The 25,906-nt window shown below is 44.1% G+C and overlaps 1 protein-coding gene across 4 annotated transcripts; it reads left to right on the top strand.

Moving 5' to 3' along the window:
* Positions 1 to 465: 465 nt before the first annotated feature.
* Positions 466 to 25,906, top strand: MGST3 (microsomal glutathione S-transferase 3). Of its 4 annotated transcripts, XM_073011830.1 has the most exons (7): positions 4,916 to 5,006; positions 12,718 to 12,796; positions 20,101 to 20,224; positions 21,295 to 21,368; positions 22,261 to 22,318; positions 24,579 to 24,651; positions 25,653 to 25,906. In XM_073011830.1, the coding sequence occupies exons 3-7, from the start codon at positions 20,108 to 20,110 to the stop codon at positions 25,787 to 25,789; spliced, it is 459 nt and encodes a 152-aa protein (XP_072867931.1). In that variant the 5' UTR covers positions 4,916 to 5,006; positions 12,718 to 12,796; positions 20,101 to 20,107; the 3' UTR covers positions 25,790 to 25,906. The 4 variants fall into 4 exon arrangements, with proteins under 4 accessions (XP_007987887.1, XP_037841941.2, XP_072867931.1 ...); XM_007989696.3 differs by lacking the exons at positions 4,916 to 5,006; positions 12,718 to 12,796 and adding an exon at positions 466 to 594; XM_037986013.2 differs by lacking the exon at positions 12,718 to 12,796 and having other exon boundaries at positions 4,914 to 5,006.

Below are 25,906 nucleotides of genomic sequence, written 5' to 3'. Positions count from 1 at the left end.
AACTAACAATATCTGTTAGGCCCTAAACAAAAAGACCCTAACAGCGCTACATCCATTCACGTCGGGAGTGTTGCAACCTGGGACACCCAGCGTCTCCCACGCCCCAGCTACGCGCCTCCGGGACACACCAATTGGGGCGCGGCTACTTTCACGCATGCGCCATGCATGGCCGTGCTTCGCCCTTACCGCAGAGAGCCTAAAACCGCTACGGTGGCTCTGCTGGGGATAAATTATTCACGTCCCACTGTTGTGCAAACCCAATCCGGGAGGTATGACCTGGCTGGGACAGTGTAGGAAGACGGCCACGAAGGCACTGGGGGTAGTAGATATAGGTGTTTGAGAATGGGAGGAGTAAATCTCTACGCCACCATGAGCAGGAAGAAAATGCAACCTCTACCTCCCAGTGGCCCGAAGTCGACAACTTAGAGAGCGCGCGCCAGCGCTGGGAGCCCCGCCTTGGGGGCGTGGCCGCGCGGTGGCCGGCTGGGGCGGGACCTGCTTCTGGCCCCATCTAGCGCCGCCCCAGGCGAGGGCGCCGCACCCACACTGCGCTGCGCAGTTTTGTTCTGCACCAGCCATTCGAAGGTGATCCAGGTGAGTGCTAGCACCTGCAGGCAGCCACGAGCACCGGGCCGCCGGCGGTGTTTCAGCCTTTGCGCAGGGCACTCCCATTTCAGCCTCTCCGAGCTGACTAGAGACCCGCTGTCTCTAACCTCCCCCCACCCTTATCAGTAGATTAGCGATCTGAATTTCCACCCCCTTTGCTCTCCTCTTGCCTTGCATCTTCTCCCTGGTGGAGTGGGTTGGGAGCTTCTAAGCGAGGCCCGACCTATTTATCTGTAACTCAGGAAAATTCTCAAGGTCAACCCTTCAATTCCTTCCTTTCCTCTCCCCGGGCTGTGCAGTCTGAGGGCCCCTTCTTTCTACCTTCCGGAGACCACCCGATCTTGCCCTCTGCTGCTCCGGCGCAGAAGATAAGCGAGCGGGACACTGCAGGGGGAGTGGTTGTGCAGGCCTGATCAGTGACACGGGTTTCAGAAGTGGCCTGTGAGCGCTGCACCCGCTGCGGATGGGGATGTGTTGCTAGGGACGGTCGGGAGAGCCTCTGAGGGAATTGTGTTTGTTTTCCTCCTGCCTCTTAGAATCGTCTGTCCATTTGTATTGGAAAGGGGGTCATTTCCTACCGCTGACTTAGAGCAAGAGACGCCTCTGGGCAGGCGGGGGACTCTTCAGGTTCTCCCTTGGATTTCAGAAAATGCCCCTCCTTATCTGGGTTGGCAGCACGGAGCCGCAGGGCTACAGTAGTGGGGCAGTTGCAGGGCGGTGGAAGGCGCTGGAGACTCCTTAGTGAGTCATTCCCCCTAAGTTGTGGCTTCTGCTGATACTTTCCTTGAGAGTCACGAGTTTATAAGCTACATTGTAGCGTCGGGGGCAAGTGAGTGTGGGAAAGGAGGTAAAGGAAAAGCAGAGATTAGGATGGGTAGGAGAGGCAGGGGTTAGAACTTTAATTCCTTCACTGGGGACAGGAGGTGTCCTGGAGGGGAAGGCGCTTCCGGCTTTGCAGATATGTGCTGTGGGCCTAGGTGTGGTCCTGCGGAATTGCTGCAGATTTTAGATTGCTGGCCGGTTGGAGCTGCAGCCAGGGCTTATCTTGGGAAATCTGTAGATAACCTGGAGCCTGCAGTTCTGGGTGGCACCCAAGGTTATTGGCCAGAGTTACAGGCTATATTTTATTTCAGTGAATTCAGAGAGCACCTTCAGTCAGATCAAGAATGTTTATTCTCCCAGGAGATGAATTTAAGGAGTTAAAACTAACATATAAAATAGAAACAAATACTTTCATCCCTGGGAAGACTTTCTGTTAAGCTTCCCTCCTGACACAATGTTACGGAAATAGAAAACTTTGTCAAGTGATTTTTTTTTAACCAATGTTACTATATATAAATCGGCAGGGAGACTGTCGCCAACCATAGAAACTGCGCTACAGGGGCCTCCTTAGATTAAGGAACAAAACTGGAGAAGGGCAGCCTTCCCCTTTATTTAGATTTCCTCCTGTTGGCTTAGAGTTCTGAAAAGACACAATCCTGAAAGAGAACCTACCTCCTCGCTTGGAGGTTAGCCCTGAGAAGGAACCTACAGGAAAGAAGGGAGCTGTACCCACTATTCAGAGAAAAGCTGAAAAGCCCCTGGAGCAGTCTGGAATGAGGTGGATGTCAAATCAATCTGTCAAAAGCAATTTAGTGCCTACTGCACATCTATCTGTAGTTAAACATATTGTGCCCTATGTTTATACTTAAATCTTCTGAATCTATATTTAGAACACCGTTACCGACCACAATTGACCACGAACCATTTAGCATTTTAAAGCAATATTTGTTTCGAAGAATATACTGCTACTGTTTTTGCAACTCAATTTATTAATGCTACTGAAAGCTTACCGTCTTCCTGAATAAAAAGAATTTAGCAGTTAGCAGCAGGTAGATTATCGCTATGTAAAATAAAATTCCTGAGTTTCCCTCACTCTCTCTTACAGTACTTACCTACCTACCTGTCTCTGAGGAGAAACACTAATTAGGCAACAGGAAAATTGTACTATCTTTCAAATGCATTTGCAAATGCCTGTAAGGATTTTATTCTTTAGAATCATAGATCTTGCTGTTACCCTCTGACTTCTTTCTAGCATTGATCTGTTCATTAACTGGAACTTGCGTTCTAAGATTTAGTTGTCTTATTCCACCCTTTAAAAATAAGTGAAATTTTATTTTATAAATAAATAAATAAGCAAGCAATGTGAGCAGTTGTACCACAGCTTCATTCTAAGTGTAGACAGGCCTGAAAAGGTCGAACCCCTGTTTCAGGCAAAAGCCAGCAGCCTAGGTGGTTCCTTCCTTTGGAGTGGTTGGTACCGTAACAGGCGTTCAGCAGCTGCTACAAATTAACTACAGTCTGCCTGCGTTTCTTGTCATAGAAAATTACCAAGTGGTGTCAATGTGACTCATTCGAGATGTTTTTTTCCTTCTGGAAGTCATAGCTTAGTTTCTCAATGACTCTTGGTTCCTGTGTAATGCCAGTTAAGGGACAGCTATATGGGAATCATGATATATAAATGAAGTGCCAGTTTCTGTGTTACTTTGCTCTTGCAAACCTATATGCCTGAAAGATTGGAGGAAGTTTTTTCCTTCCCGTAATCTCTACTTCTTTTGTCATACTGCGGTGCTGACACTCATTAAAAAGAAAATGTTCCTTGTTTATACCTTTCCCAAAGCATTTTTTTTTTTTTCTCTTTCTAATTAGAAACATCTCGGGCTTTAATCAGTGGCAGAATTGAAGTTAATTATTTGCTCTCTCTTCCTGTTAATGTATTTTGTACTCAGGAGAGGGTCTGGGGAGGTAGAAATGATTCAGAAGATGTCAGGTGTGGTCAAGCATGCTTTTCAACCTCATTGAGAGATAATAGAGCAAAAGGCTGAGAGCACAAGCGAGCCAGACTGCTTGAGGGGGTGGGGATCTGGCTGTGCTCTGTGTTCACTGTGTGACCTTGGGCAGGTCACTTCACCTTTCTGGTACTGAGTTTCTTCATCTGCAAAATGGGAGTAATATCATAGGGATGCTGTGAGGATCTAAATGAGTTAATATTGATGAACTGCTTACAACAGGGTTTGCCCCATACTAAATAATGTGCATGGTGGTAATAAGTAATAATAATTGATTTCTCGTACTTTTCTTCCTTGAGTCTATATCACTACCCTTCAGACACACTGGACTCCTTTCTCTTCTTCATTACAAGTCAAACCTTTTTCTGTCTCAAAGTCTCTGCTCTTGCTGTTTTCTTTACCTGTGTTCTCTCTCACGTATCACTTTTTCCTCTTCAGATCCTTTATCACAATGCTACCCTCATGTTTTATGGTCCTCCTGTGTTTTTGTCTTCCCTGACCACATGCTCACTGGCGCTCTCAATCATCCTCTCTCTCTCTCCCCCTCTCTCCCTCCCTCCCTCCCACTTTCAACTGTGTATTCTAGAGACTCAGGACCTTCCTTCTCAGTCTTCATCATCCTCTTAGTAGCTCTGCCCCTTGAGTGGTACGTGGCATTTAGTAAAGGATGAATAAGGGAAGGAATCATTCTGAGAAAATACTGAAGATGATAGCTATGGACTTGAGGCAAGCATCCCATTTATGTAAAATGCTTTGTCCTACATTGAATTTATCATGTCAGCTTCATTTAATGCATTATGAGATGTTGTCTTTATTTTTCTTTCTGCATCCCATGGCTTCTCCCCATTCCCCTCCCCGCACTCTGAAGTTGCTGCCTGCAGACCATGGGAAACATCCAGTGGACTGTCCCTGGGATCACATCTCTTGGGAAGCTCAGCTCCAAAGGGTCTAGCAAACCAGGGCTTATAGGTTAGGTGTCTCCCATAGAATCTTCTGTGTCAAGAATCTGGGAAAGTTTGTCCTCACACCTGCAGGGGAACCTGGGATTTATTCTGTCTTGTTATAAATCTAGTATTCTTAGATTCCTGAAGAACAGAATTACCAGTTTTTTTCTCAGAGGAGATTTCAGTTCCATTCAAGCGTGTGTGTTTAGTGCCCTATTACACAGAAGGCACACTGCAGAGAAGCAGAAAGCAGGTAATTTGCTTATTTGGCTTTAACAGAGTTTGTATGAGTGCAAGCTTGTGCTCTATAACCAAGAACCATTCACTGGAACTTGAGCGTCCTGCTGATCTTCCCTCCCCCACTCCCAGCCAGTGCAGCCATGTATTAAGCAATTGTTTTCAGTACCAACAGTTTACCAAAGTGTTGGACTAAAAATGACATCTGAAACTTGAATATTTTATATGGTCAAACTACGGCTATTTAACTCTACAGTTGAATATATTTGGATTATAACACATTTATCTCTTAAAGGGACAGATCTTCCATCCACCTAACATAGAGTTAGCTTCCACTCTCCAAATATTCCACCAGCAACATTGATGAATATTGAAGACTGTGGACTATGAGGTACTGGGAAAGACCCACTCTATGACTCGCTTGCTGCTATTTGCCTCACTTGAACCAGAAATCAAGTGCTGGATAAATAATATGATTTCTGTTCAAGTTTTTTTTAGCCCTTAGGGAACAATCTACTGAATATGCAATGCAATTGTAGGGGGTTAGTTACTTTTCATCACCTAGGTTTCTATTCCTTCTTTTAAGTGTGATTTAATCTGGCTGTCATGTGAAGGTTTGATGCTGAAACAGATTTTAGCATCTGTGTAATGTAGAAGTGGACTGGAACTAGCGTTCTGAAAATGTAGTCTGAACCCAAAGAAATCCCATGACTCTCCTCTTCTCTCCTATCATAGAAACAGATCATTACGTTTTTAAAGTTTTTGTGTGTGAGTGTGTGTGTTGTCATTTTGAGGTGGGGTTTCGCCATGTTGCCCAGGCTAGTCTCAAACTCCTGGGCTGAAGCAGTCCTCGCACCTGAGCCTGCCAAGTAGCTGGGATTACAGGCATGCACTACTGCACCCAGCTTAAGTCTCACTTTGTTTCTAATAGACATATAATATTGGACATATTCATGAGGTACAATGTGATGTTTTAGCATGTATATACATTATGTAATGATCAAGAGGATTGCTTTTATGGGCCAGGCGTGGTGGCTTATGCCTGTAATCCCAGCACTTTGAGAAGCCAAGGTGGGTGGATCACCTAAGGTCAGGAGTTCGAGAGCAGTCTGGTCAACATTGTACAAACCCATCTCTACTAAAAATACAAAAATTAACCGGGGCGTGGTAGCACACACCTGTAGTTCCAGCTACTTGGGAGGCTGAGGCAGGAGAATCATTTGAACCTGGGAGGCAGAGGTTGCAGTGAGTTGAGGTGGCACCACTGAACTCCAGCCTGGGCAACAGAGTGAGACTCCGTCTCAAAAAAAAAAAAAAAAAAAAAGAGTTTTTATGTTACTTCCCTCTAGGCTCTTTAATTTCTCCACTGAGCATTGTATGAGCTCCATTGAGCATTGTGTGGAGGGTCAGCTGCCCTGGCTGGAGATCATTTTGAGGCCTGTTCCTTCGTGGAAACATCTGGATGCAGAAGTTAGGCTGGACAACTAGCCAGGGGAGATTTAAGTGAGCCAAGTGGACCCTCAGTACCACCTCAGAGTATTCCAAGCTACCGTCTGGTGTTTGGGACTCAGGGAAGTCCATTTGGTATGATCAGACTAGCCCTTTATGTGACCATCCTTGTGTGTTACTCTCATCAAAATGTTGATTTTTACTGTGTAAGGGAGATTGGAATAGCACAGGCAGCCAAATAAGGATTTGAATGAAACATTGAAGAATGGCTTCAAGTTAATCTGTGAATGCTTTGTCATTGTCCCATCCCTGGATACATTAAAAAGAAAAAAAAAGAGCAGTTGAGAAATTGCAGTACAATTTGAGGAGAGCAACATCATACACAGAAGTAGGGACTACCATTGTCGAAGCTGGATTTTATTTATTTGGGAGCAAAGAGAGAGAGCTGAAAGACATAATCTTCTCTCCCTTAAGAATCTCATTGTCATTTAGTAAAATAAAAGGTAGTTTCACTTCATGGCTCAGAAGTGGTAAATTATTTGAGGCAAGTACCCAAATCCATAAAATGTGCCTTTTGTTTGTGGAATACTGATTGTATGCTGGGGAATTTCTGGTGGGCAGCCAAGAGGAATTTGGAGAGTAGTGAAGGAGAACTTTACCCCAGGAGTGTTCTATTGGATGTAGTTCAGGAAGCTTTCTGGGTAAGCCTTGTAACCAAAGGAACCCTGCCCCAGTAAGATACGGCAAATGGTGGCAGAAGCAAGAATAAGAGGAAAGGTTGAGCAAAGTTTTGGTATTAGAATAGCTGTGTTCCCAGGAAACTCTGTCAGTAAAATTTCTAGAGCTAAGTATCTTAGCCAGATGTCATAATGAACCCCTGTGTTGCTAACTCAAATGCTGGAATGGAGCATATGTTTTAGGAGTTAGACCAACACTGCCTCATCTTAAGCCCAAGTTTGAGCACTCCTAAACTGAAACTTCAAGAGTGTGTTGTAGCTTACTTAAAACCCATTGGGCATCTGCTGACTGTGGCTACACTGAAAAGTTTTTGCCCTGAGTGCTATTCTACCACCCACAGACCTCGGGGCCCTGCTGCTTACCAGGGCATATTAGTTTCCTAATCTACCCCTGAAAACCCACCATGGCCTGGGGCTTTTCTGCTGCCCCCCATGTCCTATACCCTACTTGCTTCAAAATACTATTCCTACTTTTCTTCCCCTAACTTGATAATGTCCTCCAAAACAATCATGTTTGGCAAGTAATACACTGATAAATTTAAAAGTTACAAATAGAAGTGCTGCTGTGTTTTTAAAACATTATAGGACCAGGAACAGTGGCTCATGCCTATTATCCCAGCACTTTGGGAGGCTGAGGCAGGCAAATTGCTTGAGCTCAGGAGTTCAAGACCAGCCTAGCCAACATAGTGAAACCCCGTCTGTACTAAAAATACAAAAAATTAGCTGGGCATGGTGGCACACACCTGTAATCTCAGCTACTTTGAGGCAGGAGGATTGCTTGAGTCCATAGGTCAAGGCTGCAGTGAGCCCTGATTGTGCCACTTCCACTCCAGCCCAGATGACAGAGGGGGACCCTGTCTCAAAACACAAAACAAAAACCCAGCCAGGCACAGTGGCTCATGCCTGTAATCCCAGCACTTTGGGAGGCCAAGGAGCGTGGATCACCTGAGGTCAGGAGTTCAAGACCAGCCTGGCCAACATGGCGAAACCCCATCTCTACTAAAATACAAAAATTAGCTGGACGTGGTGGTGCATGCCTGTAATCTCAGCTACTTAGGAGGCTGAGGCAGGAGAATCACTTGAACACGGGAGGTGGAGGTTGCAGTGAGCCAAGATCGTGCCACTGCACTCCAGCCTGTGGGACAGAGAGATACTCTGTCTCAAAAAAAAAAAAAAAAAAAAAAAAAAAGCCCACATTAGAGAAATAAATTAGATTTCTAAAGTGTTCTTAAAAGGGGCATCTGTGGAAACCACCCACTAATAACATACTTTAAGGTGAGACACGAATACCTCCCCCTAAGCTGAGGAACAAGGCAAGGATGTCGGCACTTGACACTGGTATTCAACATTGCATTGCCCCTAACCCGGGCAATCAGTCAAGAAAAAAAATAAAAGACATCCACATTGGAAAGGAAGAAGTAAAACTGTCTCTCTTTGCAGATGGTATGATCCTATATGTAAAGTATTCCAAAGATAGTGGATCTGTCTCTCCCTCCCCTATGCTTTTGGGCCCTGACTCTGTTTCTCTCCCTTTGCTCCTAGAGTAGAAGCCCAGGGCGCTGCAGGATTCAGTTGCCTTCCATTGAACGTTGCGGAGGGCTTACCCTCAGTGCTTCCCATGCTGAGGGAAGAGGTGATTTAACTTCTGAGTAAGGGACAAACCCAGCAGTGTGTTAGTTGCAAAAAGCATGGACACTGGCATCAGTCTGCCTGCATTCAGACCCCAGCTGTGCACTCACCAGCTGTGGGACCTTAGGCAAATTGTTGACCTTCTCTTTGCCTCAGTTTCCTCATCTGTAGAATGGGGATGATAATAGTAACTACCATATGGGATTGTGTAAGGACGGAAAGCGTTAATTTATCTAAACTCTATTACAGTGCCTGCCGTAAAAGAAGCACTCTAGGCCTGGCACAGTAGCCCATGCCTGTAATCCCAGCACTTGGGGAGGCTGAGGCAGGTGGACTGCTTGAGGTCAGGAGTTCGAGACCAGCCTGGCCAATGTGGCAAAACCCCGTCTCTATTAAAAATACAAAAATTAGCCAGGTGTGGTGACATGAGCTTGTGATCTCAGCTACTCTGGAGGTTGAGGCATGAGAATTGCTTGAACCCGGGAGGCAGAGGCTGCAGTGAGCTGAGATCGTGCTGCTGCACACCAGCCTGGGTGACAGAGTGAGACCCTGTCTCAAAAAAAAAACAAACAAAAAACAAAAAAAGCAGCACTCTATGGGTACCAGGTCCTATAGTTAGGTGTTACATACGTAGCAGTGATATTTTCAGTTTTGCTATTTCTGCCAGATGGGATGAAAAATTCCTTGAGAAGTTGGTTGCAAGTCCCACTGATTCATTAAATAGGCCTTTCATTTAAAGTCATGTTTCTGATTGTTCAGAAGTTGAGATGGAAGTGATGATCCCAGAGAGGTCATTCTGTAGCATAATGAGCATTACTTTTGAAAGATGGAGAACCTAGAACTCTGACTTATTTGACTATGGGAAAATCTGATCTGGTGAGTGACCATGACCATGAAGTGAGATCTGGGAACCCAGTGGTGGTCACAGGATAGAGACTCTGAAGATACTGAGCTGGCTTACATAGTTGCTTTGTTGTCTCGAGCCTCTGTTAAAGCTGAAAGAAGAAATCAGTCTTCTGCTAGGCACACTGTTAGTGTGTAATTGTGAAGAGCTTAGCTGGAGCTTGCTCTTCACAGCAGCCTCTGATCTCATCGTCCCGTTCTGCTCTCAGGGGTGGGACAGAAGGAGCACCTCAGGAGCCTCCAAAGATAGTGGTAGAATATAGACCACCAAGAGAAAACGATGACTGTGGTTTTGAATCAGATAGAGTCACCACCTCCTGCAGATTTTGTTTTTGCTCAGAACAGTGGTTCTTAAAATGTGGTCCTTGACCAGCATCATCAGCATCACCTAGGAACTAGTTAGATATGAAAATACTCAGGCCCCACCTAACATGACTGAACCAGAAACTCTGGGACCGAGGTATGGTTTAACAAACTCTCCAGGTGATTTTAATGCCACTGAAGTTTGAGAACCACTGATCTAGGATATAGAACAGCAGCACTCTATTTCTGTCTTCATGCAAGTTGCTATAAAAAATATAAGCAGGGAGACATGCTCTCTGTCCTCAAAGAGCACATAGCCCATTTGGAGAGGTATACTATATTCATTGCCACACAAAGGAGGCCTTCCAAGCCGGGATCCTGATGAAACAACCCTGCCCAGTCTCTACGCCATTGCCGTGTGTTTTCTCCAGAAGAGTTCCCACTCTTGGCCAGGTGCCTGTAATCCTAGCACTTTGGGAGGCTGAGGCGGGTGGATCACCGGAGGTCAGGAGTTCGAGACCAGCCTGGCCTACGTGGTGAAACCCCGTCTCTACTAAAAATACAAAAATTAGCCAGGCGTGTTGGTGGGCACCTGTAATCCCTGCTACTCGGGAGGCTGAGGAGGAAAATCACTTGAACCCAGGGGGCGGAGGTTGCAGCGAGCCAAGATCATGCCACTTCACTCCAGCCTGGGCAAAAGAGCAAAACTTTGTCTCAAAACAAAAAAAGAATTCCTGGCCGGGCGCGGTGGTTCATGCCTGTAATCCCAGCACTTTGGGAGGCCGAGGCGGGTGGATCACGAGGTCAGGAGTTCAAGACCACCCTGGCCAAGATGGTGAAACCCCATCTCTACTAAAAATACAAAAAAATTAGCCGGGCATGGTGGCACACGCCTGTAATCCCAGCTACTCCGGAGGCTGAGGCAGAGAATTGCTTAAACCTGGAGGGGCAGAGGTTGCAGTGACCCAAGATCATGCCACTGCACTCCAGCCTGGGCGACAGAGCGAGACTCCGTCTCAAAAAAAAAAAAGAAAGAAAAAAAAGAATTCCTACTCTCTGAAGCTGTTTTTTGTTTGCATGTTTGTTGTCAGTCTCCTGTCATCATTCGAAGGTCAGGGCCTTGAGGGCAGGACCCTTTCTTGTTCACTGCTGCATCCCCACCCCTCAGCAGTTCCTGGCATAGATAGCAAGTGTATGATGTTCTGGTTGAACAAATGAATTAAGTGTTCTTTGATTCATTATGCTGTCTATGGTAGGAAACTCTATTTTGCAATCTAATTAGACCAGCCTTCTGCCAAATTTGAATTATTTTAAACAAAATCAGAACAAATGTATAAGAGCATATAACTGATTTGTAGAAAAACCAGTATCTCCTCATTCAGGAACTATTACATACAAGTGGACAGACATGTACACTTACCAGTATTTATTTCTTCATATTTGGACCAACATTTGTTGTTTATACCAGGTACATATCTAGTTTATCTAATTTAATTCTGCAAACCACACTGTGATATAAGTGGGTAGTATTTTCCCTGTTTTGTAGAGAAATTAGATACATCCTAGAGCTTGCAGAGGCGATGTATGAGTACAGGTCTGTCTGACTCCTCAATTCCTCCTATCTCTAGTCTTATAGATTTCCCAAGGAAAAGATGAATCATAAAACAGTATTGAAGTCCACTAGGAGTAAAAACATTTAGGATCTCTACTCTTAAATAAGTGACAAAAACTTTCTAATTAAAAAAATAGATAATTCAAATTCCTTTTAAATCTTTAATGTTCTATTGACTGATCTATTTTGACTTAAGACTGCCAACAAACAGTTAACTAGGAGTGGCTACCTCTGTAATTGCTAATAAGGAAAGTAAGAATAGAAACTCTTTCATCCCATTTCTGTCTTTCCCTACCCATTTGTTTGTTTATTGTGTTATACCTAGTTTGTGATCATTGCTAGGTAGGGAAAAATCTGGAATTGGGTACTTGTTTACTTATTTGCCTGTGTCCTCTGCTAGAAAATGAGTGTCATAAAGAACCAACCTCTGCCCTGTTGGTCTCCAGCACTAGCCCAGTGAGTGGCGCATAGTGGGCACTCAGTAACCCTGAATAAGTAAATGAATGCACAGTCACCCTCATGCAGTGCTGAGCAGTGTCTGGCTGCAGCAAGGGTTTGAATGACTGCAGTTTCTGGATGTCCATAGTCAGTGCTAAAATCCTGCTTCCTTCTGGCTGCTTCTGCCTTTCCCATGATAGTATATATTTTGACATGGCTGGCTGCTGAGAGTTCAGAAAAGGAGGAGGAGATATGTGGTTCTAAGCTTTGCTATTTTAAAATGGCAGTTATAAATTATAAAATGTATATTCATTATCATTTAGCCAAACATCTCCATTGAGCAGGTCAAGGACAGTTAACCAAACATTAACATATGTAACATAACGTAATATATAACATTTACTGAGTCCTTCCTATATGTCAGGCATCATGATGAATGTTTATAGACAGTATGTCCATCTAATCCTCTCACCAGCCTTTCAAGGTTATATTATTATCTCCATTTAACAAGTGAGGAAACTGAGGCTACTGAAAGGTGTTGAGTAATATTCCCAAGGACACTTAGCTAGGAAATATGAGAACCAGGTTCTGAATGCAGACAGTTTGATTCCAAAACTGTATTCAACTGCAAAGCTGTCTCGTGAACTGCACTTAGCAGATGAGTGGCGGAATTCAAGCCAAAAGTCAGGTCTGATCTTTCGGTTCCATCATTCCTTACTGCCTGTTCCTCTGTCTTCTCAATGAATAATTATTGTCAAGCCACTCTTTATATAATTTTTTAAAATATGTATTTGCTCATTTTGGAAATTACAGAAAATTACAAAGAAAATCTATAATTTAGCCATCTAGAAATAACTATACTTATGATTTTTAAACTTTCTTAATCTTTTTCCATTATTAAGAAAACCAAGATTATTCTACGTAGACTTTTCTTTTTTCCCCACTTAACCTGCTGTATATTGAGCCTGTTTTAACCTCTTTAATATTGGTATACACCACTTTTAACAGTTGTATAATGTTCTATTTAACAGGTATATTATTTATTTACCTGGCCCTCTATTATTGGACATATGTAGTATTTCTGGTTTTGCCATCATAAATATTGCTGAAGTAAGTATCTTTGAGCCAAATTTGTTTGCATTTCTGATTGTTACCTCAGGATAGATTTCTAGTAGGATTAATGGGCCAAAGAATATGAATATTAAAAAGAATATTACTGGCCAAGTGCTGTGGCTCATGCCTGTATTCCCAGCATTCTGGGAGGCTGAGATGGGAGGATCACTTGAGCCCAGGAGTTCGAGACCAGCCTAAGCAACATAGGAAGATCCTATCTCTTAAAAAAAAAAAAAAAAAAGAAAAGAAAAAATATATATAGGCTGGGCCTGATGGCTCACATCTGTAATCCCAGCACTTTGAGAGGCTGAGGCAGCCGTATCACTTGAGGCCAGGAGTTTGAGACCAGCCTGGCCAACACGGCAAAACCTCCGTCTCCACTAAAAAATAAAAAAATTAGCCAGGTGTGGTGGCAGGTGCCTGTGATCCCAACTATTTGGGAGGATGAAGCATGAGAATTGATTGAATCTGGGAGGCAGAGATTACAGTTAGCTGAGATTGCGCCACTGCACTTCAGCCTGGGTGACACAGCGAGACTGTCTCAAAATAATAAAATTAAAATAAAATTTAAAAATACGGAAATTAGCTGGGCATGTCAATGTGTGCCTGTAGCTCCAGCTACTTGGGAGGCTGAGTTGGGAGGATCACCTGAGCCCAGAAGATCAAGGCTGCAGTGAGCTATGATAGCACCACCACACTCCAGCCTTGGCAACACAGACCCTGTCTTTTAAAAAAAAAAAAAAAAAAAAACTATTGCCAGGCTATCCTCTAGATGGTTCTATCTTATGCTTCCCCCAACCGTGTAGAAGAGGAAAGCTAGGTCCTTTTAACTACAGTTATGTGTTCACTCATGATGGAGATATGTTCTGAGAAAGATGATTTTGTCATTGTGGGAACGTCGTACAGTGTATTCACACAGACCTAGACAGTATAACCTACTACACACCCAGGCTATATAGTATGGCCTACTGCTCCTAGGCTGCAAACCTGTAATGTTACTATACTGAATACCATAGGCGATTGTAACATAGTGGTATGGATTTGTTTGTCTAAACATATCTAAAAACTTAGAAAAGATCCAGTAACAATATGGTATAAAAGACAAAAAATATGGTATAAAAGACAAAAAATGGTACACCTGTAGAAGGCACTTACCATGAATGGAGCCTGCAAGACTGGAAGTTGCTCTGGATGAGTCAGTGAGTGAGTGGTGAGTGTGAAGGCCTAGGGCACTTCTGTACACTACTGCAGACCTTGGGTACAATGTATACTTAGGCTACACTACCTTCATTTTTTAATATTTTTTTTCTTCCATAAGTTAACCTTAGCTTACTGAAGCTTTTTTACTATAATTTTTAAACTTTTGAATTTTTTGTGACAACACTTAGCTTAAAACACAAACACATTGTAACTGCTTAAAAATTGTTTCTTTGTTTTTTGTTTTGTTTTGTTTTTTTCTTGAGACAAGAGTCTTGCTGGGTCTCCCAGGCTGGAGTGCAGTGATGCAGTCTCGGCTCACTGCAACCTCCACCTCCCGGATTCAAGCAATTCTCCTGCCTCAGCCTCCCAAGTAGCTGGGATTACAGGTGCTCACCACCTCACCCAGCTAATTTTTTTATATTTTTAGTAGAGACGGGGTTTCACCATGTTGGCCAGGCTGGTTTTGAACTCCTGACCTCAAGTGATCTGCCCGCCCTGACCTCCCAAAGTGCTAGGATTACAGGCATGAGCCACCATGCCTGGCCAAAAATTGTTTCTTCATATCCTTATTCCATAAGATTTTTTTTCTATGTTTTAAATACTTTTTTTATTTTTAAAGAAGCAACACCATTCAGTTCAGAACACCTGTACTGACTTTGAGCTGATGGCCTCTGTCTGTAGGTTTCTAATTGGAAGTGAAATTTTTTCTATTTTTAAAACTTTTTATTTCATAGTTACTTTTTAAGCTTTTTTGTTAAAAATTAAGACACAAACACACACATTAGCCTAGGCCTATACAGGGTCAGGATCATCAGTATCCATCTTCTGCCTCCACATCTTGCCCAGTGGAAGGTCACATGGACGTACCTGCCATGTGTGGAGCTGTCCTCTCCTGTGGTAACAAGGCCTTCTGGAATGCCTCAGGGAGGACCTGCCTGCACCTGTTTGACAGTTGACATTTTTTTTTTTTTAAATAAGTAGAAGGAATAGACTATAATGCTAAAAAGCATAGTATAGTAATACATAAACCAGTAACTGTTATTTATGATCATTATCAAGTATTAAGTGCTGTATATAATTATACATGCTATACTTTTTTTTTTTTTTTTTTTTTTTTTGAGACGGAGTCTCGCTCTGTCGCCCAGGCTGGAGTGCAGTGGCCGGATCTCAGCTCACCGCAAGCTCCGCCTCCTGGGTTCACACCATTCTCCTGCCTCAGCCTCCGGAGTAGCTGGGACTACAGGCGCCCGCCACCACGCCCGGCTAGTTTTTTGTATTTTTTAGTAGAGACGGGGTTTCACCGTGTTAGCCAGGATGGTCTCGATCTCCTGACCTCGTGATCCACCTGTCTCGGCCTCCCAAAGTGCTGGGATTACAGGCTTGAGCCACCGCGCCCGGCCACATGCTATACTTTTATATGACTGGCAGCGCAGTAGGTTTGTTTACAGCAGCATCACCACAAACATGTGAATGATGCAGTGTACTATGATGTTACAGTGGCACAGTGGCTATGAGGTCACTAAGCAATAGGAATTTTTTAGCTCCATTACAGTCTTGTGGGGCCATTGTTAAATATGCAGTCCATCACTGAAACCCATGGCTGTGTGTGGTAGAAGGTTTCAGTTCGTAAATACTAATTTATACTGCTGGTTTATGACTAATCCAGGAAACTGCATAATGATTAACAAATGCTACGATATAACCAAGTGAATTGCAAAGTCATCTACACCTGTATTAAAGTTCAGCTCAGAAAGGACTGTTGGACTGTGTCTCTAGCCTTATGCAGAAGAGAAAGTCAAGGGCAAAGTTCCCACTCTCAAGAACCTTATCTTGTTAGGTCCATAAAAGGGTTTCTGGTGACACAGAGCAGATATATAATCAGCAAAATGTGGTGTGCAGTTCAAATGAGTGCTCGTGCCAGAGATGAGTGGGGTGCCAGCTATCAGTTCTTCCACCCTGTCCCTGGAAGCAATCTGCTACCTCTGGGGCTGGCACAACCCAGGGTGTGGCTGCGGCTGCCTAGGGTGTGACCACTGTGAACTGAGCTGCATCCCCTTCCTGGTGCACACCCACACACACAAAAGCTACTCTCTAAGGAATGGGAATATCTGCCTGTTCACCTTGGTATCTTCAGAAAATAATGATTTAGCAAATGATAGTTTTTTTGAATGTTGATTTAATTAAGCTGATCCTTTCCTTGAAAGAGAAGATTTAACAATTTTTCAGCAACTATGACAGAGTTTTCTCTGTGTTCTGAATTCCTCTTTCTTAAGATTTCTCTTTCTGGATTAGTCATAAGCCAGTCTTTCCTAAATACATTCAGTTTCTTCCGTGGTTTCAACAGATACTTTTGAGGGAAGAAACAGAAACTTAAATTGGTTAGGTGCGTACTTTATACCAGACACTGTGCCAGATGATAGAGATGATCTCAGGTGTGTGTTCAGGGGAGGGGGCGTGTGGTGGTGGTCATTCTGAAAGACACCTGGAGTTGCAGCTCAAATCATTTATTCCGTAAGTATCTACGAGCGTGCACACTGTGCTTGGCATGGAAGATGCAGACAAACATGGTCCTGCTCTGTTTTAAGTGAAGGTTGTTATGGCGTATAAAGCAGGACACCTCACTTGGTAGGAGTGCAAGGCAGTGTCAGGGAGGGCCGTTCTGCTGCCCTTCACGCAGGCAGCTTTTCAGGCATTGCTCCTGCACCTATGCAGATGTGTCTGTGGCTCGTGCGGGGGAACCCTCAGGGAGAACAGGCAGGCTGCTGCCCCAGGCACTTACACTGTCCCTGTGACTGAGTATGCATCCTCTGCAAACCATTGCTGTAGCTGGGTACCCTTACTGTGCATTCATTGCCTTTCCAAGGTCCTAACTGTTCCCGGCTCTGCTTGTCCTCATCCAGATTCATACGCCATAACAAACCTTAACAAAGTCTGAGGAGAGTAACTTTCACTAGGGTGCAAATGCCCATCAGGTTTAACCTCACAGATTGCATTTATACTTTAAAAGAGGAGCTCAGTAGTAAATATGAATTTCTAATTGTAGATTCTAACTGTAGATTATAGAGCAGTTGCTTTGCTGTGACAGAGACATCTACACAAGAGACACTTCTCTATCTTGCCACCTACCTACCTTAACCTCTTAAAATTAAGAAAAATAGAAGTCATTGACTAAGCCACCACATTTGAATGTGTTGCCTGGGCTAGCTGGAGTGTTTTGGGGGAGAATTCTAAAACCTGCTCTGGTCTTAGCTCTGCCCTCATTTACTGAGCCTCTATTTCATTTTCTATAAAGTGGAGCAAATAGGATTTTTGTGAAGAGTAAAAGTGAGCTGAAAAGTGCTGGGCTGGCACAAGGTAGCCCTGCACGTAGCCAGGGAGCCCAGCATCCTGTCCAAAGATTAGAGTCTGAAAGTTGACTCTTGATTTGCGAACTTTGACCTAAAGCAAATATGCTTAATTTTATTGTCCTTAAATTTTATTGCTTCTGACAGAAGCACCTTTTTTTTTTTTTTTTTTTAAGGCAGGGTCTTGCTCTGTTGCCCCATGCTGCAGTGCAGTGGTGCAATCATAGCTAACTGCAGCCTCAGCCTCCTGGGCTCGGGCGATCCTCCCACCTCAGCCTTCTGAGTAGACATAAGATCTCCCTGTGTGGCCCAGGCTGGTCTCAAACTCCTGGCCTCAAGTGTTCCTTCCACCTTGGCCTCCCAAATTGTTGGGATTATAGGTGTGAGCCACCGTGCCCAGGTGGCAGCTTTATTTTAAATGACCTGTTTGCCCCAAATGTGTTGAATTTAAGGATAGGCTGGAGGTTCAGTCATTTTTATTTATTTTCAAAGAGGTGTTTGGAATTCATACGCTGTATTTCTTTTACTAACTACTGTGGCTTCCTCTTCATGCTGACTTTCTACACTTGGGAAGAGAATGTGGGCAAGGAAGCTTGGAGGGAAGCCAGAGACTCCTTGCTCTGTGCAGCTGCCCAGACAGGCCAGGATGTGCTGACCTGTGGAGCCAGCCCACTGCAGTGTGTGCCCCCAGCCCTGGGAGGAGCAGCAGGCCTGCCTCAGAGAGCAGCTCAGAGTGAAGGCTGTAGAAGGGGAAGACTGATGAGAATTATTGTGAACCATGGTGGGGAGGAGGGGTTTTTAGAAGTTAGGCCTGTTAGGCTGGGTGCGGTGGCTCACACCTGTAATCCCAGCATTTTGGGAGGCCAAGGTGGGTGGATCATCTGAGCTCAGGAGTTCGAGAATAGCCTGGCCAACATGACGAAACCCCGTCTCTACTAAAAATATAAAAATTAGCTAGGTGTGGTGGCGTGCGTCTGTAATCCCAGCTATTCGGGAGGCTGAGGCAGGAGAATCACTTGAATTCGGGAGATGGCGGTTGCAGTGAGTTGAGATCATGCCACTGCACTCCGGCCTGGGCGACAAGAGCAAAACTCTGTCTCAAAAAAAAAAAAAAAAAAAGGAAGTTAGGCCTATTTTGCTGAGCTAAGAGAAACTTACTTTTAATGAACTGAGCTGCATGCCTACCCCAAATTCTATTTTAAGGCAGATGCTCCGACCACAGTGTCAGTTTGACTCTAAATTTTCAAGTGATACTGAAAGGGAATATTGGAACCAAATGAATCTGAATGGGGGTCCCAGGTCTGTCACTGTCTGTTTTACACCTTGGAAACATTACTTAACCTCTTTTGAAAATAAGGATTTACCATCTTGTTAGTTGGTTTGTTAGAACGATTAGATACATTCCAGAGCGGGGTAACCCTCCTAAGTTAAAAGCAGGGATTGAAGCCAGGCAGTTACCAGGGATGGAAATTTTAGAGCTGAAGGCAGAACACACACTGGAGCTGCTGGCTCGTGGAGGCCTTGCCCACCATAGGCAGCCCACGAGCGATCCCTTGAAACATGCTCCCCGCTTCTTTGGGCCCCGTCATGCTCTGGCCCTTCTTCCATCTGGTGGTCAGAGCTCAGAGCGGTTGGAGGGGCAGCACCAATTTACCATGGGATTGTTTTCACTCCCACCTGCCAAGTTCTGTTCTTGCTGCCCAGTCCCTTTCTTTCTTTCTCTCCTTTCCTCCAGGGGCAGGACAATAACTTAGCTGAAAACGCTGAACAATGGGAAATGAGCTCGGATTAGCTTTTTCTCCAAACATTTTACCATGAAACATTTCAAACATACAGAAAAGTTGAAAGAATCGGACATTGACTGTCCGTATAGCTAACACCTAGAATCTACAACTGATACTTTGCTGTATTGATTTGCATCATCCTTTTAAAATGCATTTCAAAATAAGTCGCAGCCATCAGAACTCTACATGGGGCTAGTTTTGAAGTGATGATTTGTTGGGCAATCTGGGTTCTTAGGAGCTGCCCAAAGCCTCATAGGCTCAGGAGCCATGCTCTGCTTTCAAAGTACTCAGCCTGGGCCTTCACACATCTTCCCCTGTGTGAGATGTCTGCTGCTGCACCTGCACATGCCCCAGGGTCGAAGGGAGGCCTCAGGGAGTCCTGCCCTCACAGTGTCCCCCATGCCTAAAGGCAAAAAACTTGGAATCACTTATGCATATACTATTTTGGATGCTTAGTTTCTTGCTTGCTTTCTCTCTCTCTCCCCCACTCCCCCTCTTCCCCTTTCCTCTTTCCCCTCCCTCTCTTTCCTTCTCCATCCCTCTTCCCCACCAAGCCCTGCTCCCCTCACTCCCTCCCTCCCCCTCCCTATGTAATGTACACTTTAGCATTTTACCATGTTAAATATTTTTTCAATAATGTGATTTTTGTTGGCTATATTATTCTACAGCAATGACTACTGCAGTGATGTAGATAAATCTCATAATGTTGATCAGAATCTCCCAGGCACAAAAGAGAAAAAAAGATACATGATTGTATACTTTTCTGTGTATAGACTGCATAGTTGAGTAGTTTTTAAATTATTTTATATGGTACTGTCCCTGATGACTTCTTAGAAACATCAGATTGACTCACACCTTTTTTTGGTCTCTATTTATGCATTTCCCATTAATAAAGCATCTTGCTCCCTAAGGCTTCACACCATGAAATAGCCACAGTGCTGGGAGCTGTCCCAACATGTTCTTTCTTCCACAGACGCAAGATGGCTGTCCTCTCTAAGGAATATGGTTTTGTGCTTCTAACTGGTGCTGCCAGCTTTATAATGGTGGCCCACCTAGCCATCAATGTTTCCAAGGCCCGCAAGAAGTACAAAGTGGAGGTAAGTGGGAACACAAGCTGGTACCCTTGTAGGTTTGTCTGGGGGCCACAGGCTTAGCCAAGAACTTGTTTTCAGCGATGGAGGGAGAGGCAAGGAGTTAGTTGTGAAAAGTGGCAGTTTCAGGACTGTATCTATTAGCGATTCTGCTTCTTAATCGCTAGAAGTTAGGCCTGTGGTGGGAAAGAGGCAAGAAATATGGGGCCCTGCTAGGGAGTAGTTTCCATCTTGTTTGACTTTGTCTCTTCTGTAGAAAGACCAGGTATGCTGGGATTCCAGTAGCACACTTTTGGCTGGGGCTATTTGCTAGGAAGAGAGTTACTGTATTTTCTACAGTGGGTTAAATAGCAACATTGTTTCATGGTGTGCCACTTTAAAAATGATGTCGTAAGATGATTTTCCTGTTTTCCAAGTAGAAAAGAGGTATGTGGTGTTGAGATTAGCCTGGACTTAGACATAGGAAGGTGGTCTATTAAATACTTCCCTTAGTTTTAGGTGATCCACGAGGGATAATTACTAAGGTTGTCCCTGGTGAGCCATTTTAAATGTCTGTTTCTCTTTAGCAACTTAATCATTAAACTCCCTTACTAGAGCTTCTTTTAAGTTTTTATATTTAGTTTCTTCTTTTTTTTCCCTTCCAGTGGACACTTCCATTAAGATTCTCACACACTCAATTTCTGTTCTTCTATTAAGGGAAATCTTAAAAGGATGTGGTATTTGATGACTCTTAGGAAGGCTCTGTTTCCCTACGGTATCTTTGTAATGCATCTGAAATCCACCATTGATGCTTAACGTCAATGAAAAGCAGAGCTTGGTACAAAGCTGCCTCTTCCCCTTGTGCAACTACAGCGCAGACATACGTTCTTATTCCTGGATATTTAATAGAAACATTGAATCTGCGTCTGAGAATTGAGACCCTTGTCACTGTAAATATTTAAGCAGAAATCGAATGGTCATCTATCCAGGGTGTGAAAGAAGATACTTTGGAATATATTATTTTTAAGGTTGATGTTAACTTTCAACACTGAATGCTCCTCTTGACCATCTAATCAGTATGTGCGTTGTTGTGACAGTATCCTACCATGTACAGCACGGACCCTGAAAATGGGCACCTCTTCAACTGCATCCAGCGAGCCCACCAGAACACGTGAGTGTCGGCCCTGCCGGGCACCAAAGACATCTGCAGAGTGGGTGTTTTCCGTCTAACACCTCAGCCCTTAGTGCGCTGTATCTGCTGAGTCATAGTGACAGTGATAATCATGGGCACCTCATTAAAAGTCTTCAAAAATTATGTATGCGAACACATTGACTATTAAGCAAACTGAAGAGTGGTTGGAATGGTGGGATTTCTGGATATTCTTTTCAAAAAATGTCTTCATGGTTGCATTACCTGCTACAGTTTTGCAGCATGACCCATCTAAACTGATGTTGACTCTCCCAGGCCTAGGGAGTAAAGAGGTTTTGAATGCTGTAAGGAAACCCACTGTGACTCACCAGGACCTTCCACTTCCATTGGTTAGATGTGAGGTCCTTTTACTCAGCATGTTCCAAGTGACCTCTAATCCCATGCGGAGCAAAGGAGGGTGGATGTTAGTGACCAGGTCTTCTCCCTGCAGTCAATGTTTATTTTTACCGCCAAGCTTCTAACTTGGCAAGGAAGATGTAAAGATTCATAGTGCTGGCCGGGTGAGGTGGGCTCACATCTGTAATCCCAGCACTTTGGGAGGCTGAGGTGGGTGGATCACTTGAGGTCAGGAGTTGGAGACCAGCTTGGCCAGCATGGCTAAATCCCATCTCTACAAAACTTAGCCAGGCATGGTGGCAGGCACTTGTAATACCAGCTACTCAGGAAGCTGAGGCATGAGAATCACTTGAACCCGGGAGGCGGAGGTTGCAGTGAGCCGAGATCGCACCACTGCACTCCAGCGTGGGCGACAGAGAGACTCCGTCTTTTCTAAAAAAAAAAAAAAAGATTCATAATTCTACACAGGCATACTTAAAAAGGGCACTTTTTAAAAGTTTCTTTCTGTCAATTCCAGGTTGGAAGTGTATCCTCCCTTCTTATTTTTTCTAGCTGTTGGAGGTGTTTACCACCCGGTAAGTTTTCCAGGAGGTGTTCATCTGTTTGGATGTAGTTCACTGAGCTATTATCAGGGACAGAAGGAGGAAATAAACATGGAATGAATATCTTCAGTGTCTAGGCACCGTATACTTAAAAGGATTTTATTCAAGTATTTCTTACAGAGTTCTTTAAAGTAGGTGGGATTTTCCTCATATTTTACAGATAAGGTAAAGCCTCTCAGATACTATTTAAACTTCACGAGGTCAAATAGCTACAGAGTAGAAGGATTAGAATTTGAACCCAGGTCTGTCTGGTTCTAAGTTTCATGTCTATAAGAGTTCATTTGTTGTATTAATTCATTCACACAGCAAACTGTCACTCACCACCTGGGGTAAAGCAGTGATCAAAGCAGACAAAGACCCCTGGTTTCATAGAGCTTGCCTTTTTGTTGTAGGGGATGGGGTGGTCACAGACAAAAAGCAAAACCTAAGTAAATGACATCATGTGTTAGGAGGTGGTGAGTGCAGAGAAGAAAACAAAGCAGCAAAGGTGGAAAGGGGGTGTGGAGTGGGATAATTTTGAATAGGGTGGTCAGGGAGGGGGGCCTTGCTGAGATGATAGTTAAGCAAGTGTAAAAGGAGGTGAGGGAGCAGGTGCTGCACGTGTCTCCCAACCTCCAGCCAGAAGACAAGCAAGGCCCGAGGCAGGCACCTGTCTGGTTTGTTTGGTGAGCAGTGAGAAGCCAGTGGAGCCAGGAGCGGGTCAGCAACAGAGGGCAGAGGGGTGAGGAGGCAGATCACCAGGGCCTTGCAGGCCTCTGCAGTATAGATGGCCCTGTGGGCTGGAGATGTAGTCTGCACTTAAACATATCTAAATAAAGCACGTTTATCTGCCTCTAATTAATTGTCATTTGGGTCTTGTCTTGGACAGAAGTGTTCCCTTTTCCGAGGCCAGATTATCTCCTGAAATTGAGTCCTGACCAGAGTGGTGGCCCTTCAGACTTCTGGTGCTAAGCCTTTCCTAACCATCTGGTCCATACCTGTATGCCTGGTACTTTTGTTAAAAAGCTGCCAGAATGGCACATCTACTGCTCATGACCTTGAAGGCCTGCATTTTTTTTCAAAGAAACATCTACTGCTCTTGTATCTCTTAGGAAAGGGTATCTTTCTGGTGCCTCTCAAGACCCCCATTCCTAGCGAGTGACTAGACTAGCTGATCTGAATAGCCCAGGTCTCTAGATTAGGCTCATTTGGTGTCCCCACTCCATCCCCATTCCTATCTCACATCCCTGGACCCCATTCCTTGTGGGTCGTTCTGAAAAATAAGAGCTAGTCTGGGGACAAGCACCTAACAATTGTTCCTAGGTTGCCAGTCATTAGGCAACATTATAGTAAAGAAGGGCCCGGCAGAGGCTAGAGCTGCTACATTGTGACTTGAGGGACTGGCGTTTGTTTTCATTTGTTTCACCCTCCTGTTGATATTTAACATTACCCAAAGTCAACTCAAACAAACAAACAACCCCGATGCAGTAACCTTTTCCCTACCAGTAGTAGCACTGCTGAGTGGGAAAGACACTGGGGAAGGCGGCCTTCTCACACGCTCTCTTCTGTGTTCTCTCCTTGCTTTTTTTAACCAAAGAAGTCACCCCAGCATGGCAGCCAAAGGGATGGATTTTTCTTCTAAGTTTTTATTCTCTCTTCTCAAGGGCGTTGGGAACAGGGAGACTTTTCTCTCGAAGACCATGTATTCTGGGGTTCACAATACAAGAAGCTCTCCCCCTCTTTCTAGTGGAGCTACACCCCTAGTGTAGCCTGCAGAACCACCTGTACCCATCCCTGCCAGTGACTGACTTTACATAGAACAGCAGCTGAGTCTTCAGTCAGTCTCATGCTCAGAGGTTTTGAGAAAACGGCATTTCCCCTAGTCCTGACTTTGGGGCAGTTCCCTTTTCTGGCTTGCCCTGAGACCGCCTGGCCCACATGTCCTTCTCTTGCTCTAGCACAAGTTCCCCAAGATGCCCAGGGCAAGTGGGGGGATTCCTTCCATTCCACCTGTCTAGGAGAAGGCCAGTACTCATCTCTGAGGTCCACAAGCCAAGCCATTCATAGAAGAATCACAGATATTTTATTTTCCTGACTGAAACTAAGTTAATTCTACCTAGTTTGGGTGGGGAGTGGTTAGCCAAACCATGAAATTACTAACTTTTTTCTAGCATATTGTGTAATCAACCCTAGATGTTAATAAAGGTTTGCTTGTTTGTTTCATGCAAATACTAATGTAGCCCTTTTTTCTTAGCGTATAGCTTCCGGCCTGGGCTTGGCCTGGATTGTTGGACGAGTTCTTTATGCTTATGGCTATTACACAGGAGGTTAGTATTTATTGACATTTGCCAAGGAAACAAATTCTAAATTTTAAATCCTATGCTGGCCAGGCACAGTGGCTTACACCTGTAATCCCAGCACTTTGGGAGGCCAAGGCAGGCAGATTGTTTGAGCGCAGGAGTTGGATACCAGCCTCTGCAATGTGGTGAAACCCTGTCTCTACAAAAAATACAAAAATTAGCCGGATCTGGTGGTGCACACCTGTAGTCCCAGCTATTTGGGAGACTGAGGTGGAATGATTGCTTCAGCCCAGAAGTTTCAGGCTGCTGTGAGCCATGATTACACTACTATACTCCAGCCTGGGAGACAGAGCAAGATCCTGTCTCAAAAAAATAAAATCTTAGCTACTGTATTTTTCTTCTTGGGAATTCGAGAAAAGGGGAAGTCACTTGATATTTAGGTAAAAGGTCTGTTTTCTTTTTATTTTTCAATTGTAACAAAACTTACTTTTATTGAGCATTTTCTATATGCCAACCACTATAAGAACTTTGCATATGTTATTTAACCTTACAACAATTCTGTAATATAGATACTGCATTTTACAAATTAGGAAACTGGGACTCAGCATGATTAAAGCTGTAGGTCACAGAGCTACTAAGCATAAACTAGTAAACTAGGAATCAAATCCATGCAGTTCAACTCCAGAGCCTCACCATTACTATACCTGCTATATCTGAGTAAGGAGGAGGAAAAGCCATTTTTGGCCGTGTTTCTTTGAAACAGAGGCAACTCCTTCCAAAGGTCCTGGAGCAAAGTTGCTGTAATTATTATCCCATAATTTTCTAAGATCCAGGCAATACTACTGTGGCACATTACTTGGCATGTGGTATCTGACTTGCCAACAGCTTCAGGCTGAAGAGTTAGTTAACCTCCTAAGGCCAGTTTGTTTAATGTACAACCTCAGATGCCATGACAGAATGACTCGCGAATGTTGAAAGCATCGTAATTCTGGAGCACTCCTGGTAACTTGTTCTTTCTTCTTTTTCAGAACCCAGCAAACGTAGTCGAGGAGCCCTGGGGTCCATCGCCCTCCTGGGCTTGGTGGGCACAACTGTGTGCTCTGCTTTCCAGCATCTTGGTTGGGTTAAAAGTGGCTTGGGCAGTGGATCCAAATGCTGCCATTAAAGAATTTTAGGGGTTTAAAAACTCTCATTCATTTTAAATGACTTGTCTTTATTTCCAGTTACATTTTTTTTTCTAAATATAATAAAAACTTACCTGGCGTCAGCCTCATACCTAAAA

The sequence above is a fragment of the Chlorocebus sabaeus genome, chromosome 25 (assembly GCF_047675955.1).
Source record: "Chlorocebus sabaeus isolate Y175 chromosome 25, mChlSab1.0.hap1, whole genome shotgun sequence".
Taxonomy (NCBI): domain Eukaryota; kingdom Metazoa; phylum Chordata; class Mammalia; order Primates; family Cercopithecidae; genus Chlorocebus; species Chlorocebus sabaeus.
The sequence above is the reverse complement of the archived record's forward strand: the minus strand, read 5'-3'. Positions and strand labels throughout refer to the sequence as shown.

What these genes read in the sequence shown, in the direction of transcription:
- MGST3 (XM_037986013.2), top strand. An exon ending in GCAAGAAGTACAAAGTGGAG is followed by an intron (nt 20,225 to 21,294) that starts GTAAGTGGGAAC and finishes TTGTTGTGACAG; the next exon opens with TATCCTACCATGTACAGCAC. An exon ending in TTGGAGGTGTTTACCACCCG is followed by an intron (nt 22,319 to 24,578) that starts GTAAGTTTTCCA and finishes CTTTTTTCTTAG; the next exon opens with CGTATAGCTTCCGGCCTGGG.